Consider the following 18,443-nt stretch of genomic DNA (forward strand, 5'->3'; position numbering starts at 1 on the left):
TTGTTGTTTGGCAGGCCTGGGCTGGGGATTCGAACCCGCCACCTTAGGTGTACGTGGCTGGCGCCTTAGCCGCTTGAGCCACAGGCGCCGAGCCGCTTGTAGATTTCTTAACTTATTACTACATCACACGAGGCCCTGGTCAGATGTATGTACACCCCTAAGCTATCCTGTGGCCAGGGTGGGGTCACACACGGCTTCCCAGGGCCATCAGATAGGACAGAGATGTAATACTGATGTGTCTGGCGTGGAGTGGTTTCCCCTCCCAGGTAAAGGGCTCAGACTCTGACAGAACAGACCCAGTGGAGGTGAGGTGGGTGGCCAGGGTTGGGGCTTACAGGCTCACTCTCCTTTCTCTTGTTTGTTGGCAGCACTGATGTCTTCATCTGCACAAGCCCCATCAAGATGTTTAAGTACTGTCCCTATGAGAAGGTAAGGCTGCATCTTGCATGGGAGCGGGAAGGGGGCCCTCCAGGTGCTCCTACCTCTGTGCTGGCTGCTATGCTCACTTGGGCCCTCTGCGGCCCCTGCCTGGGGTTCCTAAGCATGGATGGGGCCTGGTTATTAGGCTGGTGCTCTGTGGGGATAGGTGGGGCCGCACGTCACTGGTTCAGATTAGCTTGGCCCAGAGCAGGCTGGTGAAGCATGCTCGCAAGTGAGAAGGAACTGGTAAGGGGCTACAGGCATGTGGACTTGTTTTCATGGACAGTTTGACAAGGGAGAGGTGGCTAAAGTTCACTCATTTCATTGTCTCTATTGGAAAGAATTAGAATTGCACAAAATTGAAACTTTTCTGGAAATTGGGAACCTTTGGTTGCCAAACCACCAGAGGGCATCAGAGACACATCTGAGCATCTCTTCCCACCCCAGGAAGGTGGGCTTTTGTGCCAGAGCTTCCCCTGCTTGGGGACTTCAGAATGTTTGAGTTCTTTCGTGTTTCTTCACAAGACCTTTCCTCTCCCCGACTCCTGTTAGAAGCTCAGCTTACACACCCAGCCAACACCGAGTGCCTCCAGGCACTTCAGTGGCAAGGGAGTCTGGCTCTGTGTGTCACTTGGCTTGGTATCACTGTTTCATTGTGTCCTCACAACACCGTCCAGCAGTTACCCTGACCTGCTTAACACTCAGGGAGCACATTCCAGTTAAACTCAGGAGGCGAAGTGTCTCCCTCAGAGTTAGTGAGTAAGGACCTGGGAGTGCAGGCCAAGCTAGTGGTCCTACAGCAAGCTCCCCAGTCCCCAGAGACTCATTAAAAGGCGACTTCTTTTTGGCCTCATCCTGACCTTCTGAATCAGAAACTCTGGTGGTAGCAATGATAACTTATCAAATTTACTTGGTGTTTCTGGTGAGGGCCAGGGGCTACAGGTTCACTGGATGGTCAGGGTGGCTGTCCAACACTTACAGGAATGAGACTGACATGCTTTGAAATGTCCCCTTTGTGCCGGTCATCCCACCCATGTAGCCCCAGCCCTCCCTGCCCCTGCAGCTCAACCCTCCCAGTTGGCAGGCCTGTCCCAGGGTCACTAGTCCCCTGTGCATGTCCATCCTTCCCTCCAGGGTACTTCAACCCACCTTGGGCCAGAATTCAGGAACCATCCTGTGACACCTTCCTCCTAGGCTTCATGTCCAGTGCATGGGCAAGTCCCATTTTCTGGGGGCTCTATTTCTAAAATGCACAGCAGCTGTCTGCTTCTTTCTCCCCATTGCCCCATCTTAGCAGTTCCTCCCAGAACTCCTGTTGCCACCTCCTAAACCGTCTTCTCCTTCTAGTTCCATGCAGGGCTGAAAAGGCCTTTATTCGGCAGATCACATCAGCACCTGCCTCAAAACCTCTTTAGGTTTCCATTTGAAGCCCAGTATACCAACTCCTGGCTGTGCCCTGCAGGCCTGGCCGCCTACCTCCACCAGGGTACCCTCACCTGTGTTTCCTGAGCATCCCTTGGCTTTGAATGTCCTCCTCCTACCCTGAAGGCCTGGCCCCTCCTCATAAATATGAGGCCTCAGCATATTTAAATATATTATTTCTCTGCCTAGTTCTATCACCTGGCCCATGTCTCCTGTGTCACACTTCTCACTGTTTGAAATGGGTTGTGTCTTCATCTGTGGCTTGTTCTTTGTCCATCTCCCCAAGAGCCCTGGGAGGGTGGTGGCTGTCCTGTTCACTGCTCATCCTTGGGTCCTGGCATGGGACTGACCACTGTGAGACTTGCTGCTGTTGGATGAATAGATTCATTTGTTCAACAGAGTCAGCAAATGCATGTTGGTAATAATGCCAGCCATTTATTTGGCACCTTTTATATGACAGGCACTATCCTTTTATTAGCCCTTTTGAGGCTTAGAGCAGCACCCTGTGAACAGAAATGCACTTCTAATTTGACAGATGAAGAAATTGGGGCTGAGATAGCTGAGGGAAGCTCATTTACTGGGTCTGATGATTACACAGCCAATAGGGCCTGGTCCAGATCTCTCTGTCCCAGAGCCTGTGCCTACAGTCACCGTGTCTTCCTGCAGGTAGCCTCAGTCATTGGAAGGATTCAGAAGCAGTACATGTTGCGAAGAAGAAGATGTCAGTTGGGACTCACTGGTCCAGAGCATTATTGACAGCCTCTGGCTAACTTGAACATGCTAGGATTTGTTGGAAGGATGTTGGTTTGCTCAGAGAATGTCTTAGACAACTTAGGGGCCAGAACCTAAAGATGGTCTATGCAGTGTAGATGATCTTAAGATATTCGAGCTTGGCTGCTGTCCATCTTTGAGAGAGACCCATCACCTGAGCCTGGGTTCCATACCCAGCCTTGGGCATCCTGAGTGCAGGACGGCAAAGGGTGGCTTCTCACAGGAAAATTGAGGTGCCATTGCCAGAAGAGGCACAGTGATGGTGGATGTCCTGACCAAACCAGAGAAAAAGGGAATGAAAGCCCACATTGACAGTCCTACCACCGTTAACAATTTGCTATTCTTTTGTAGTTTTATTTTGATGTGTATTTAATATGGTACATATATTTTAACAAAATTTAAGTTTCATATGGTTTAGTATCCTTTTTCTGCTTGATAATTTTATAGTTTTATGTTTCTTTTGTTTGTTTGTTGTTTTTTTTCCCAGCTTATGTTTGCACGTTGACAACTTTTTTTCTGTCATTAAACCCTCTTCTTTAAAAAAGGTGTCATATAGGTTGGTATGAGCATGTCTTTAGAGTGAATTCCAAGAAGTAGACTTCTGGATCACTCAAGGAAAGGTAGGGTGCTGGTATATATTACACAGGAAGTTAGGTCTGCTTCCACTATTCCAGCAGTGAGCAGAGCCCCGTCACCCACTTCTGCCACCTGCTGGAGCCAGACTGGGCCACACAGGGTCAGTGGATAGAGGAAGAGGGGCATTTAGCAAAGACACAAAGATAGACCCCCTGGAGCCAGGCTGGGCCACATGGGGTTGGTAGATAGAGGAAGAGGGATGCTGAGCAAAGACACAAAGATGGGGACACACAGAGTGAGAAACTTAGGGTAAATTTTGTTGGCTGGCGGCTACAGGGACTGCCTAGAAAGGAGAGTTGGGCCAGCTTAAGTGTATTAGCTCTTCTCAAATCTGCCAGCCATTGTCATGATCAGCTATCCTAGAGCTGCGATGAAGCGGCCTGGTAATGTGTGAGTAGGATGAAGGTGGCCCGAACCACCTCCTCACTCACCACCCACGTCTCTTCCCAGGGAAGCCAGGGGCAGGAAGTGTGAATATGTTGTCTGCAGCCTAGGGGTGGCATTGAGGGATTGCAAGCTGGTCTCAGGAGCTGTCTGTACAGGGCAACCTGCGAGGTGGCTCCATGCTAGGCCCAGCCTGCGCTCTCTCATAGAGTTCTCCCCTGACTCCTGTCCACCGAGCAGGGTCAGTCTTTTGTGCCAAAGTGGGGACTTATCTCCTTGGCTGATTTCCACTCAAGACCCTGGCAAAGGAGGGAGTTGTAACTGTTATGAGCTTACCCTCTTCATCATATTTAGGGCGTTAGAGTTGGGTTATACTCAGGTTATCAGAACCTTCTTTCTTACTGGAACATGCTGACATTTTAAACCCAAAGTAAGCTCAGTAATAACTAATTTTTATTGAGTCGATAGTATACTGTATAGGCAGAGGCTTTCCCTGTAGCGATCCATTTAACCTTCATAATAGCCTGCAGCATAGCCTACATATCTTATTATCTCCGTTTTACAGACAAGGAAACTGAGGCAGAGAGGTTCAGCCACCTGCCTAGATCAGCAGCTAAAAAGTGGTGAGTGAACTCCAGGGCTGTGCTGTGCTGTTCGGGCGTGCAGAGCTTAAATAACACGACTTTTGCTCTCTGCCCTCCACAAGAGATTTTTTTAAATGCGTGGCACATTCTCCAGTTACAGTCATGACATTTCACTCTGTATTGAGAGGTACTTACAAGCTGAACTAGGCCCAGGGCTTGGATGAGGAGTGGAATGTGTTCTTTCAGTGTGAAGGTTGGTTTCCAGGTGACGTATCTGCCAGATTCGATGTTGATTTTAAGAATAAATGTCAAAAATTCCCACTCTGTCATTGAGTCCCTTCCTTCAACCTCAAATAAAAGTGTAGGCCACTTTTTGAGCTTACAAAGATAATGAATTAAATTTCTTTATACATTTCACACCAAATGATGCCATGACCCCAGAATGTGGACCAAAGTGAGGCTAACCCTGAAAGGCTCACATTTTCTCATGGCACATAGAGAAGACTTGGGCTCTTTTAGGGACAGTATGGGAGCTTCTCCTGGGGTGCTGCCCCCTCCACCACCACCCCAGCCCTATCATTGGTCACTGAAGCTCATGGTATGTTTCTGGCCCACACCAGAATTGTCTTCATGCTCACTGGTCTGGGGTTTCTTTAGGGGATAATAGAAATATTCTGAAATTAGAAGGTGGTGATGATGGCGTAACTTTATTCCCTTAGCTGTTCAGATGGCTAGCAGTTCCAAAACTGATCTACTCTTTTGGTTAGATATGGTTATTTTGGACAAAAGTTCATGACACCTTTAAAGGGTCCTAGGTATGGTACTGGTTTTCAGGTTGTGTTCTTCAGCTCCCCCCACACACTTGAACCCCCTCCAGTACTTGAGCCTGTCCCAGCATCTATTCATCTGAGTGGATTAGGGCTCCAGTGAGGGTCCCAGCCAACCTTTACACAGCAAGGACCAGGTCTAGCTGGGGGGGTAGGGGGGACGGGCTCTATTTCTAACCTGCACACTTGGTCCTGAGCCTGTGAGCTGGTGCAGCTTGAGGGGAGGGCTACCCTGCTGTCTGCCCCTCTGTCCCTTTCCAGCACTGTCCTCTTCAGCATCCACCTTCCCTAGTATGTCTTCCTGGTAATCACTGAACTCGTGTCTCTCACAGTAGTTGACTCGTGGACTTCACACCAGCATCCCTGGGTCTTGGAGGGATCACCTCTCCTGGGAGTCATTCTAGCAATTCTTTAGCTACCTGTAGTTTTGGATTCTGTGGCAGGCATCTTTACAGATTCTGGATTAGAACGACAGCACCATTTTACAATAATTTTACATTCATCTTGCAATGAAGATGACAAGCAATTCTTTGTCCAAATCTAGCTTTATCCTCAGGGGGTTCCTCTGAGGCAAAACTGAGTTGAAGACACAGCCCCGCCCATCAGCACAGCATATCATTACCGTGAACCTCTCTCTCTGCGCCTCCCCGCCCAGAGGCTGTGGTGGTCTACTTGAGGTTTCACTCTTTTTTTTTTTTTTGAGACAGAGCCTCAAGCTGTCCCCCTGGGTAGAGTACTGTGGCATCACAGCTCATAGCAACCTCCAACTCCTGGGCTCAAGCAAGTCTCCAGCCTCCGCCTCCCAAGTAGCTGGGACCACAGGTGCCCGCCACAACGCCCGGCTGTTTTTTGGCTGCAGCCATGATTGTTGTTTAGCGCCGGGCTGGATTCAGACCTGCCACCTTAGGTGTATGTGGCTGGCACCTTAGCCTCTTGATCCACAGGCACTGAGCCAAGGTTTCGCTCCAGTTGTATACTTTTAGCTTTTATATTTAGGTTATAGTCTGTGTTGAGTTCATTTTTATATATGATAGGAAGTAAAAATAGACGGTTGTTTTGTTGTTTTTTCTCAGGGATCCAGTCGTTCTCTGTGAGGAAGGCCATCCTTCCTGATTAAAATATTGAACTATCTTGGTGCCTTTGGGCCCATTTCTGAAATGTATCTTGTTCCTGTGATCTAAATGTCTAACCTAATGTACCACACTGTCTCAATTAATACAGTTTTATAGCAACTCTTGAAAACAATATGAGTTTTACAACATGTTTCTTTGTTTTAAAAATTGTCTTAGCTATTCTCTGTCCTTTGTACTGATACAGAATGTTTAGAACCAGCTTGTCAGTTTCTACAAAGAGTTTGATGGGACTTAGATTACAATTAAGTTGCAAGTATAAAGCTTTACAGTATTGAATCTTCCGATCTTTGGACACACATGTATCTTCACTGGACTTCCTTAATTCCTCTCAGCAGTGTTGTAGCTTTCAGTATACTGGTCTTGCACATATCTTGTTAAATTTGTCTATTTTATGTTGAGTTGTTTTTTGGCAACCCAAATTTTATCTTCTTTTTTTATTTCAAAATATTACAGAGTACAAATGTTTTTGGTTACATGTATCAATTTTGTTAAGCTTGAGTGAGGGTCATAAAGGAGTCCCTCATACAGATAGTGTTCATTGTACCTGTGAGGGAGGTTATCCCCCCATCCCCTCTGACAGCCTTCCCCCTGCTTGATTTCCACTAAGTTTTCCTTCTGTTTATGCACATGTGTGCTAATTGGTTAGTCTTAATTTAATAATAAGTGTTATTATTGTATTATTATTATTATTGTGGTATTTGTTTTTCCATTCTTTAGACATTTGACTTAGGATATGGTGCCTAGTTCCATTCAAATTCTTGCAAAAGCCCTTAATTCATCTTTTTTCGTGGCATAACATACAAATACCACATTTTGTTAATCCACTCATGAATTAATGGGCACTGGGTTGATTACACATCTTTGCAATTGTAAACTGTACTGCAGTAAACATTTGAGTGCAGATGTGTTTTTGATAAAATTACTTATTTTCCTTTAGGTAAATATCTGGTAGTGGGATTGCTGGGTCAAATGGTAGGTCTACTTTTATTTCTTTGAGGAATCTTCTTCACACTGCTTTCCGTAGAGGTTGTACCTACTTGCAGTCCCACCAACAGTGTCTAAGTGTTCCCTTCTCTCTGCATCCACACCAGCATCATTTGTTTTTGTATTTCTTCATAATAGCCATTCTAACTTGGGTAAGGTGATTTGTAGTTTTAATTTGCATTTCCCTGATGATTAGCGATGTTGAGCATTTTTTATGTTTATCAGCCACTTCTTTTGAAAAGCTTCTGTTCATGTCTCTTGCCTGCTTTTTAATAGGGTTGTTTTCCCGTTGCTAATTTGCTTGAGTTCTTTGTAGATTCCTATTATTAGCTCTCTATTGGATGTATAGCTTACAAATATTTTCTCTAATTCTGTAGGTTGTCTGTTTGCTCTGTTGATTATTTCCTTACCTGTGCAGAAGCTTTTTAATTAAGTCCTATTTATTTATTTTTATTGTTGCTCTGATTGCCATAAGGGTATTCTTCATAAATTCTTCACCTATGCCAATATCTTGAAGAGTTTTTCCACATTTTCTTCTAGGATTCTTACAGTTTCATGCCTTACATTTAAGTCTTTTATCCATATTAAATTAATTTTTGTAAATGGTGAGAGATAGGGATCAACTTTCATTCTTCTGCATGTGGCTATTCAATTTTCCCAGCACTGTTGATTGAATAGGGCTTCTTTTTCCAGTCTATATTGTTGTCTGCTTTGTTAAAAATCTGTTGGCTGTATATAATTAATATCTGAGACTTAGTTCTGTTTTGTTCTTTCTGTTCCATTGATTTCTGTTTGTGTGTTTTTGTTTTGTTTTGTTTTGTTTTTTTGCCAGTACCATACTGTTTGGGTTACTATACCTTGTAGTATAGTTTGAAGCATGGTAATGTGATAACCTCCATAGATTTTGTCATTATTATTACTATTTGCTTCAGATTGCTTTGGCTATCTGGGCTCCTTCTGGCTCCAAATGAAGCACAGAAGTATTTTTTCTAGATTTGTGAGATATGGCTTGGGTATTTTGATGGAGATTGCATTGAATCTTTAAATCTCTTTGGGCAGTATGAACATTTTAACTATGTTCATTCTACCAATCCATGAGCATGATATGTTTTTCCATTTGTTTGTGTCATCTGCAATTTCTTTACTCAGTGTTTTGTAGTTTTCTTTTGTAGAGATCTTTTACATCCTTGATTAAGTATATTCCTAGGTATTTTAGTTTCTTTGCAACTAATTTGAATAGTGTTAAGTCTTTGATTTGACTCTCAGCTTGACTGTTACTGGTGTACAGACTACTATTGATTTGTGTACATTGATTTTGTAACCTGACACTGCATTGATTTATCAGTTCCAGGAATCTCGGGGTGGAGTATTTGGGGTTATCTAGATGTAAGATCATATCACCAGCAAAAAGCAATAGTTTGACTTCCTCTTTCCCAGTTTGGATACCCCTTATTTCTTTCTCTTGCCTGATTGCTATGACTAGGACTTCCAGCACCGTAAGTAGTGACAGCAGGCACCCTTGTTTTGTTCCAGTTCTTAAGGGGAAAGCTTTCCACTTTTCCTTGTTCAGTATAATGTTGGCTGTGGGTTTGTCATAAATGGCTTTTAAAATCTTAAGATATGTTCCTTTTTTGGCTAGTTTATTGAGGGTTTTTATCATGAAAGGGTGCTGAATTTTGTTGAATGCTTTCTCTGCATCCACTGAGGTAATCATATGGTCTTTGCTTTTACTACTGTTTATGTAGTGAGTCATATTTATTGATTTATGTACATTGAACCATACTTGTATCCTTAGGAAGAGGCCATGGGGAATTATTTTTTTGATTTATTGTTGAATTTGGTTTACTAGTATTTTATTGAGGACGCTTTCATCTATATTCATAAGTTACTGATCTGTAGTATTCTTTTTTGTGTTGTGTCCTTTTCTGCCTTTGATATCAAGTTGATACCAGCTTCACTGAATGCACTGGGAAAAATTCCCTCCTTCTCAATGTCATGGAGTAATTTCTGCAGGATGGATACCAGTTCCTCTTAGTAGGTCTGGTGAAATTTGGCCGTGAATCCATCTGGTCCAAGGCTTTTTTTTTTCTTTTTACTGGAAGATTTCTTATTACTACTTCAATCTTACTGCTTGTTATTGGTCTGTTCAGTTTTATTTCTTCCTGATTAAGTTTAGGAGTTTGTGTTTCCTGGAATTTGTCTTTTTCTGTATATTTTAGAGTTTATATGCATAGAGTTTTTCATAACATTCACAGGCAATATTTTGTATTACTGTGGTGTGAGTCGTAAAATCTCCTTTTTCATTTCTGAGTGAGCTTATTTGAGTCCTTTCTCTTCTATCCCTCGTTAGTCTAGCATGAGGTCTATCAGTTTTGTTTATCTTTTCGAAGAACCAACTTTTTTTTTTTTGAGACAGTCTCACTATGTCGCCCTCAGTAGAGTGCTGTGGTGTCACAGCTCACAGCAATCTCCAACTCTTGGGCTTAAGCAATTCTCTTGCCTCAGTGCCCGCCACAACGCTGGGCTGTTTTTTGTTGCAGTTGTCATTGTTGTTTCACTGGCCTGGGCTGGGTTCAAACCCGCCACCCTTTATCTTGGGTAAAATTGTATGTGGCTGGCGTCGTAAGCACTATGCTATGGGTGCCAAGCCAAGAACCAACTTTTTATTTCAATTTTTTTGTATTTTTTGCTTTCAGTTTTGTTTAATTATGCTCTGACCTTAGTTATTTCTTTTCCTCTGCTGGCTTTGGGTTTGGTTTGCTCTTCCTTTTCTAGTTTCTTGTGACATCTCATTAGATCATTACTTTGTCATCTCTCTGTGTTTTTGAGGTAGACATTTAAGGTTATGAATTTTCCCTTTAGGACTGCTTTTCTGGTGAGTCACATAGGTTTTTTTATAGCTTGTGTCCCCCTTATCAGATAGGACTCTTTGGATTTCTATCTGAACTTCACTACTGACCCAATAATTGTTCAGTAGTTGTTTAATTTCCATGACTTTGCATAGACTTGATTGTTTCTCTTAGAGTTGATGTCTAGTTTTATGCTACTGTTGATCTGAGATGATACAAGGTATGATTTCAGTTTTTAAAATTTGTTGACATATGTTTTGTGCCCTAAGATATGACCAATTTTGGAGAATGTTCCAGTGCTGATGAGAAGAATGTACATTTAGTAGTTCTTGGGTAAAAGGTTCTGTAGAAGTCTGTTAGGCCCATTTAAATCTACTGTTTCTTTATTTATTTTCTGCTCCAGTGATCTGCTCAGTTCTTTCAGTAGAGTGTTGAAGACCCTGGAAGTTATGATGCTACTGTTTATCTCTATGCTTAGATTTAGTAGGGTTTGCTTTATGTATCTGGGCACTCCTTTGTTAGGTGGGCAAATATTCAGAATTGTTATGTCTTCTTGTTGAATTTCTCCCTTTACCATTATATAATGACCATCTTTGTCTTTCTTTATTACTGTTAATTTGAAGTCAATTTTATCTAATATAAAAATGTCTACACCTGCTTTCTTTTAGTTTCCATTTGCATGAAAATTTTTTTCCCATCCCATCACTTTTGAGTCTGTATGAGTCCTTTTGGGTTAGATTTGTTTCCCAGAGACAACAGATACTTGGGTTATATTTTTTCCTCCATTCAGCCAGCTGTGTGTCTTGAATGGGGCATTCAAACCATTCATGTTGATTGGTAGAATTGATATGTGGGGTGCTATTCTAGTCATCCTGTTGTTAGGTAGTACCTTATTGCTTTCTTTTACTTCTTGTGCTTTTTTTCTTTTTCTTTTTCTTTTTTTTTTTTGAGACAGAGCCTCAAGCTGTTTCTCTGGGTAGAGTGCTGTGGCATCACAGCTCACAGCAACCTCTAGGTCCTGGGCGTAAGCGATTCTCCTGCCTCAGCCTCCCAAGTAGCTGGGACTACAGGTACCTGCCACAATGCCCAGTAATTTTTTGATTATAGTTGTCATTACTGTTTGGCAGGCCGGGGCTCGATTTGAACCCTCCAGCCTCTGGTATATGTGGCTGGCGCCTTAGCCGCTTGAGCTGCAGGTGCTGAGCCTGTGCTGTTATTTTGTATGAGCCCTGAGCTTCAGCTTTGGGGTGGATGTCTATTATTCTGATTCATGAATAATGCAGTTCTGAGTATTTCCTGTAGGGGAGGTCTGATCTTGACAAATTTCCTCAATGTTTGCTTGTCTGAAAAAGTCATTTCTCCTTCATATATGAAACTTAGTTTTGCAGGATACAAAATTCTAGTTTGGCAGTTGTTCTGTTTAAGTAGACTGAAGATGGAGCCCCAGTCCCTTCTGGCTTGTAAGGTCTCAGCTGAGAAGTCTGCAGTAAGCCTGATGGATTTTCCTTTGTAAGTTACTTGATGTTTTTATCTCAAAACTCAAAGGAGCTCCTCCTTCTTGCTGACTTGGCCAGTCTGATGACATGGTAATTGCGTATTTGCTCTGAATATTCTAGGATTTATTGAGCTTCTTGTACCTGGATATCTAAAGCTATAGCAAGATGAGAAGTTTACCCTCAATTATTCCCTCAAATAGGTTTTTTCATCCCTTGTGCATTTTCTTCTTCATCCCTTATTTCTTGTAGGTTTTGCTTGCTCCTCTCAATTCTCTGTTCTTTATTTTTCACTGACTGAGCTAATTCAAAAGAGTTGTCTTCAAGCTCTGATAGTCTTTCTTCTGCCTGGTATAGTCTAGTCTTAAAACTTTACACTGTGTTTATATTTCCTTAAATTCATTTTTTATTTCCAGAAGTTCTATTTGTTTTTTCTAATATGTTGATCTTTTTTGTGATTTATTTATTTCAAATTAATATGAGGGTACAAATTTTCAGGTTACATTGTTCTCACTTCCAGGGTAAAGTTCCATTTGTAAAAAGAGCCCTTCACCCAGAGAGCATGTCATACACCCTCACAATGTGCACATTAGGTGAAATTCCGCCTCCTGCCCTCCCTCCTTCTGCCAGTTATCCTCCCACCTGACCCCTCCTATTTCCCTCTACCCCTGTTCTATATACTATCTTTGTATTTCATTGTTCTTATGAGCATGTAATTGTTTATATTTTGATTTCATATTAATGTGGATATTTATTTTTCCATTCTTGCGATACTTTACTAAGTATATTTGGGTATTTATTTTTCTATTCTTGCAATACTTTATTAAGAAGAATGTATTTCTTTCTTTCTTTTTTTTTTTTTTTTTGAGACATAGTCTCATTATGTTGCCCTCAGTAGAGTCCCGTGGCATCATAGCTCAAACTCTTGGGTGTAAGTGATTCTCTTGCCTCAGCCTCCCAAGTAACTGGGACTACAGGTGCCTGCCACGATGCCCAGCTATTTTTTTGTGTTGTTGTAGTTGTCATTGTTGCTCGGTAGGCCTGGGCTGGGTTTAAACCCGCCAGCCTCCGTGCATGTGGCCAGTGCTGTAACCACTGTGCTACGGGCGCCGAGCTGAGGAGAATGTATTTCAGCTCCATCCAGGTAAATGTAAAAGATGTAAAGTCTCCATCTTTTTTATTGGCTGAATAATATTCCATGGTATACATATACCAGAGTTTAATCCATTCACAGGTTGATGGGCACTTAGGTTACTTCCATCACATGGCAGTTATGAATTGAGGTCAGTAAACATTCTGGTGCAAATGTCTTTGTGATAAAATGATTTTTCTTCTTCTGGGTAGATACCTAGTAATGGAATTGCAGGGTCAAATGGAAGGTTTACTTTTAGATCTTTGAGAAGTCTCCATCTCTCCAAAAAGGCTATATTAGTTTGCAATCCCACCAGCAGTGTAGAAGTGTTCCTTCTCTCCACATCCACATCAGCATCTGCAACTTTGGGACTTTGTGATGTGGGCCATTCTCACTGGGGTTAGGTGATATCACAGGGTGGTTTTGATTTGCATTTCTCTGATGATTAGGGATGATGAGCATTTTTTCATATGTTTGTTAGCCACTTGCCTGTCTTCTTTAGAGGAAGTTCTATTTGTGTCTCTTGCCCAGGGATATGGGCAATAGATATGGGATTGTTGGGTCTTTTTTTGTTGATTAATTTGAGTTTTCTGTAGATCCTAGTTATCAAGCTTTTGTCCAATTCATAATGTGCAAATACTTTTCCTGTTCTGAAGGTTATCTGTTTGCTTTGGTTGTTGTTTCCTTAGCTGTACCGAAGCTTTTCAGTTTAATTAAGTCCCATTTGTTTATTTTTGTTATTGTTGCTATTGCCATGGAAGTCTTCTTCATAAAATCTTTCTCCAGGCTTTCCCCACACTTTCTTCGAGGATTTTTATCATTTCATGCCTTAGGTTTAAGTCTTTTATCCATCTTGAATCAATTTTTGTAAGTGGTGAGGGATGTGGCTCCAGTTCCAGTCTTACATGTGGTTATCCAGTTCTTCCAACACCATTTATTGAATAGAGATTCTTACCCCTATTCTTTCCCTAGTGTATGTTCTTGTTCTTGTTTATCACATATCAGGTGCTGTAAGATGTTAGTTTCATCTCGTGGTTTTCTATTCAGGTCCAGATTTTAATGTCTCTACTTTTGTGCCAAATACCATGCTGTTTTAATCACTATGGCCTTGTAGTATAGCCTAAAGTCTGGTAGGGAGATACCCCAATTTTGTCTTTATTACTAAGAATTGCCTTGGCTATGTGGTGTTTTTATGGTTCCATACAAAATGAAGAATTATTTTTCCATATCTTGAAAGTATGATGATGGTATTTTAATGGGGATGGCATTGAATCTGTAGATTGCTTTTGGAAGAATAGACATTTTGACAATATTGATTCTCCCCAGCCATGAGCCTGGTATGTTCTTCCATTTGTTAATATCTTCTGCTATTTCTTTTCTTAGGGTTTTGTAATTTTATTTGTAGAGACCCTTCACCTCTTTGTTAGGTATATTCCTAGGTATTTCTTTTCTTTTTCTGTCTTTCTTTTATTTTATTTATTTATTTATTTATTTTTTGAGACAAAGTCTCACTGTGTCACTCTCGGTAGAGCGCTATGGCATCACAGCTGACAGCAACCTCAAACTCTCGGGCTTAAGCAATTCTCTTGCCTTAGCCTCTCAAGTACCTGGGACTACAGGCACCCGCCACAATGCCTAGCTATGTTCTTGTTGCATTGTCATTGTTGTTCAGCTAGTCCAGCCAGGTTTGAACCCGCCAGCCTTGTATGCGGCCAGCACTCTACCTACTGATCTACAGGTACTGACCTTTTTTTTTCTTTTTCTTTTTTTTTGAGGCTACTATGAAGGGAACTGTGTCCTTGATTAGCTTCTCATCTTGGCCGTTATTGGCATCTACAAAGGCTGACTGGTGCACATTGATTTTATATCCTGAGACATTACTATATTTTTTGATCACTTACAGGAGTCTTGTGGTTGAGTCTTTGGGGTTGTCTAAATATAAGATCATATCATCAGCAAAGGATGCCCTTTATTTCCTTCTCTTGCCTGATTGTTTTGACGGGAACTTCCAGCACTATGTTGAATACTAGTGATTATAGAGGGCAACCTTATCAGGTTCCAGTTCTAAGTGCAAAAGTTTTACTCCATTCAGTACAATATTAGCTGTGAGTTTGTCGTAAATAGCTTTGATCAGATTCAGAAATGTGCCACCTCTGCCTATATTCTTAAGTGTTCCAGTTAGAAAAGGATGCTTAATTTTGTTGAATGTTTTTTCTCATCTATTGAGAGGATCATATAGTCTTTGTTTTTGCTTCTGTTGATACAGTGAATTGCGTTTATGGACTTGTATATGTTAAACCAACTTTGCATCCCTGGGATCAACCTAATTGATCATAATGAATTATTTTTGTAATGTGTAGCTGTAATCTATTGGCCAGGATTTTATTGAGTATTTTTGCATGTATATTCATTAGTGAAATTGGTCTGAAGTTCTCTTGTTTAGTTGTATCTTTCCCTGGTTTTGATATCAGGGTGGTGTTTGCTTCATAGAACGTGTTGGGGGAAGATTCTTTCCTTCTCAATTTTTTGGAATAATTCCTGCAGTATGGGTATAAGGTCTTCTTTGAAGGTTTGATAGAATTCTGATTTGAAGCCATCTGGTCTAGGGCATTTTTTTGTTAGGCGATTTTTTATTGTTTCTTTGACCTCAGTTCTTGAAATTTGTCTGTTCGAAAGATCTATTTCTTCTTGGTTAAATCTAGGGAGAGAGTGAGATTCCAGGTATTAATCCATATCCTCCACATTGTCAAATCTCTGGGCATAGTTTCTTGTAACACTCAGAGATAATCTTTTATATTTCTGTGACATCTGTTATTTCTGCTTTATCATTTCTGATTGAGGCTATTAGAGATTTTACTTTTCTGTTTCTAGTTAATCTGGCCAAAGGTTTATCGATTTTATTTATTTTTTTGAAAATAAACTTTTTAAAATTAATTTTCTGAATGATTTTTTTGTTTGCAATTTCATTAATCTCTGATTTAATTTAGGTTATTTCTTCTGCTAGGTTTGGGATTAGACTGTTCTTCTTTTTCCAATTTCATAAGATTGTTCATTAATTTCTTGATGTGCTCTCTTTCTGTTTTTTGAATGTAGGTGTCTAATGTGATAAATTTCCCTCTTAAGACTGCTTTTGCTGTATCCCATAGATTGTGGTAATTTGTGTCTTCATTGTTGTTATGTTTGAGGAATTTAATGATTTCCTCTTTTTTTCTTTTCCTGAACCCAACTATCATTCAACATAAGGTTGTTTTTAATTTACATGTTGTTGTGTGGGGATGAATGTTTTTATTTGAGTTGAGGTCCACATTTATTGCCTTGTGGTCTGAGAACATACAAGGTATAATTTCTATTCTTTTAATTTTGCTGAGGTTTGATTTGTGTCCTAAGATGTGGTGTCTTTTGGAGTATGTACCATGGGCTGATGAGAAAAAATGTGTATTCTTTACTTTGGGATGGTGTGTTCTGTATATCTCTATTAATTCCATTTGTTCTAGGGTCACATTTAAGTCTTTTCTATCTTCGTTTAGTTTCTGTTTAGAGGATCTGTCCAGTTCAGTCAGAGGGGCGTTAAAGTCCCTGGCTATTATGGTATTATGGGAGATCATATTGCTCAGGCTCATGAAGGTCTGTTTCATAAATCTGGGAGCATTTAAGTTGGGTGCATAAATATTTAAAATTGAAATGTCTTCTTGTTGCATTGTTCCTTTGACCAGTATAAAGTATCTATCTTTGTCTTTCTCAACTTCAGTTGCTTTAAATCCACTTGTATCTGAACATAAGTTTGCAACCCCTCCTTTCTTCTGATTTCCATTTGCTTGAAATACTGTTTCCCATCCCTTAACCCTGAGTCTTGATTTGTCCTTCAAGGCTAGGTGTGTTTCCTGGATATAGCATATGGATGGCTCATGCTTTTTTATCCAATAAGTCAGCCTGCACCTCTTCAGTGGAGAATTCAATCTATTGACATTTATTGAGAGAATTGATAAGTGTGGCGTTTTATTCGCCTTATTTTGTGAGTGTCTGTTGTGTAGTTTTATCCTTTGTGCCATTGTGGAAGCTAAATTTTGACCTTTAGCTTCTGAGTGTTTACTTTGTTGGTGGTCAGTGCTGAGAATAGGTATGAGTATTTCTAGTAGAGCTGGTGTTGTTGTGGCAAATTTCCTCAGTATTCGTGTGTCCACAAAAGATTTGATTTCTCCATCAGTTTTGAAGCTTAGTTTAGCAGAATACAAAATTCTGGGCTGAAAATTGTTTCGTTTGAGAATATTAAAGGTGGGACAATGCCCGTAGCTCAGTGGGTAGGGCGCCAGCCATATACACCAAGGCTAGCAGGTTTGAACCTGGCCCAGGCCAGCTAAAACAACAATGACAACTGCAACAACAATAACCAGGCATTGTGGCGGGTGCCTGTAGTCCCAGCTACTCAGGAGGCTGAGGCAAGAGGATCACTTAAGCCCAAAAGTTTGAGGTTGCTGTGAACTGTGACACCATGGCACTCCACCCAGGAGGACAACTTGAGACTCTTGTTTCAAAAAAAAAAAAAAGAAAAAGGAAAAAAAGAATGTTGAAAGTAGATGACCATGCTCTTCTGGCTTGGAAGGTTTCAGTTGAAAAGTCTGCTGTCATCCTCATGGCTCTCCCTCTGTAGGTCAGTTGGCACTTACTCTTAGCTCCTTGAAGAATTTTTTCTTTTGTCTTGACTTCAGACAGGTTCATTACAATGAAGCATTCATTACATCGAACCCTACAACCCAGAGTTCGATATCCATCTGAAAGGAGTATGTTGGGATCTTTAGTTAAACTTGGGAAGTTTTCATTTATGATAGTCTCCAGTAGGGCATCCATTCCTTTGGTACAATCTTCTTCCCCTCCAGGGATTCCTATTTTTTGTATGTTTGAATGCATCATGGAGTCTCATAGTTCTCTAAGTGCCTGTTCTGCTTTCTCTATTCCCTCTTCTGCCTCTTTGACTACCTGGATTAACTCAAAAAGTTTATCCTCTAGCTCTGAGGTCTTTCTTCTCTATGATAAAATCTATTTTTGATACTTTCTACTTCATCTTTACATTCCCTGATTGTCTCCTTCATTTCCTTAAGTTCTGCCATATCCTTTCTATAGTCTACATATCTCTCTGTCTTTCTATTTTCTTGTCCATTACCTTTATTGTCTTTATCATCCATTTTTAAATTATCTTTCTGTCAAATCCATTTCATCTTTTTTTGAGAATATTATTTTTTATTGAGAATATTATTTTTTTGAGAATAGTTTTTTGAGACAGAGTATCACTTTCTTGTTCTCAGAGTACCATGACATCATAGCTCACAGCAACCTAAACTCTTGCACTCAAGCAATTCTCTTGCCTCAGTCTCCCAAGTAGCTGGGACTACAGGCACCTGCCACATGCCTGGCTATTTTTAGAGACAAAGTCTCACTCTCGCTTAGTCTGGTCTCAAACCTGTGAGCTCAGGAAATCCACCCACCTCAGCCTCCAAAGTGCTAGGATTACAGGTGTGAACCATTGCACCCAGCCCAAATCCATTTAATTTTTACAGGTGGAGTCTTCTGCAGTAGCTGCCCCATAGTCTCTTGGGAGAGTTGCTCTGTTTGGTTTTTCATGTTGCCCAAATTTTTCTTTTGGTTTCTCCTCATGTGTTCTTTCTAATTTTTAACCTCTTCGTTCTCCTTTTTTCTTCTCACTTCCTCCTTTGCTTCAAATTACCCTCCCTCAGATCTTAGGTCTAAAGGAAGAGAAAGGTAAAGAGCAAGCAAGGAGAAACAAGAGGAAAATAATCAAAAAAGAAAAAAGAA

At 40.9% G+C, this 18,443-nt stretch overlaps 1 protein-coding gene across 2 annotated transcripts in view; it reads left to right on the plus strand.

The window, feature by feature from the left end:
- NT5M (5',3'-nucleotidase, mitochondrial) overlaps window positions 1-18,443 on the plus strand; it is a 34,334-nt gene that overhangs the window by 6,389 nt on the left and 9,502 nt on the right. For both annotated transcript variants that reach the window (XR_002773681.1, XM_012806027.2), the window contains exon 3: window positions 369-429. Coding sequence is in view for 1 of the 2 variants with exons in the window: in XM_012806027.2 (XP_012661481.1) it covers window positions 369-429 (61 nt within the window). In the remaining variant the exon portion in view is untranslated. The remainder of the gene's footprint in view (window positions 1-368; window positions 430-18,443) is intronic.

Source organism: Otolemur garnettii, unplaced genomic scaffold (genome assembly GCF_000181295.1).
Source record: "Otolemur garnettii isolate 467f Iridium unplaced genomic scaffold, OtoGar3 scaffold00046, whole genome shotgun sequence".
Lineage (NCBI taxonomy): Eukaryota > Metazoa > Chordata > Mammalia > Primates > Galagidae > Otolemur > Otolemur garnettii.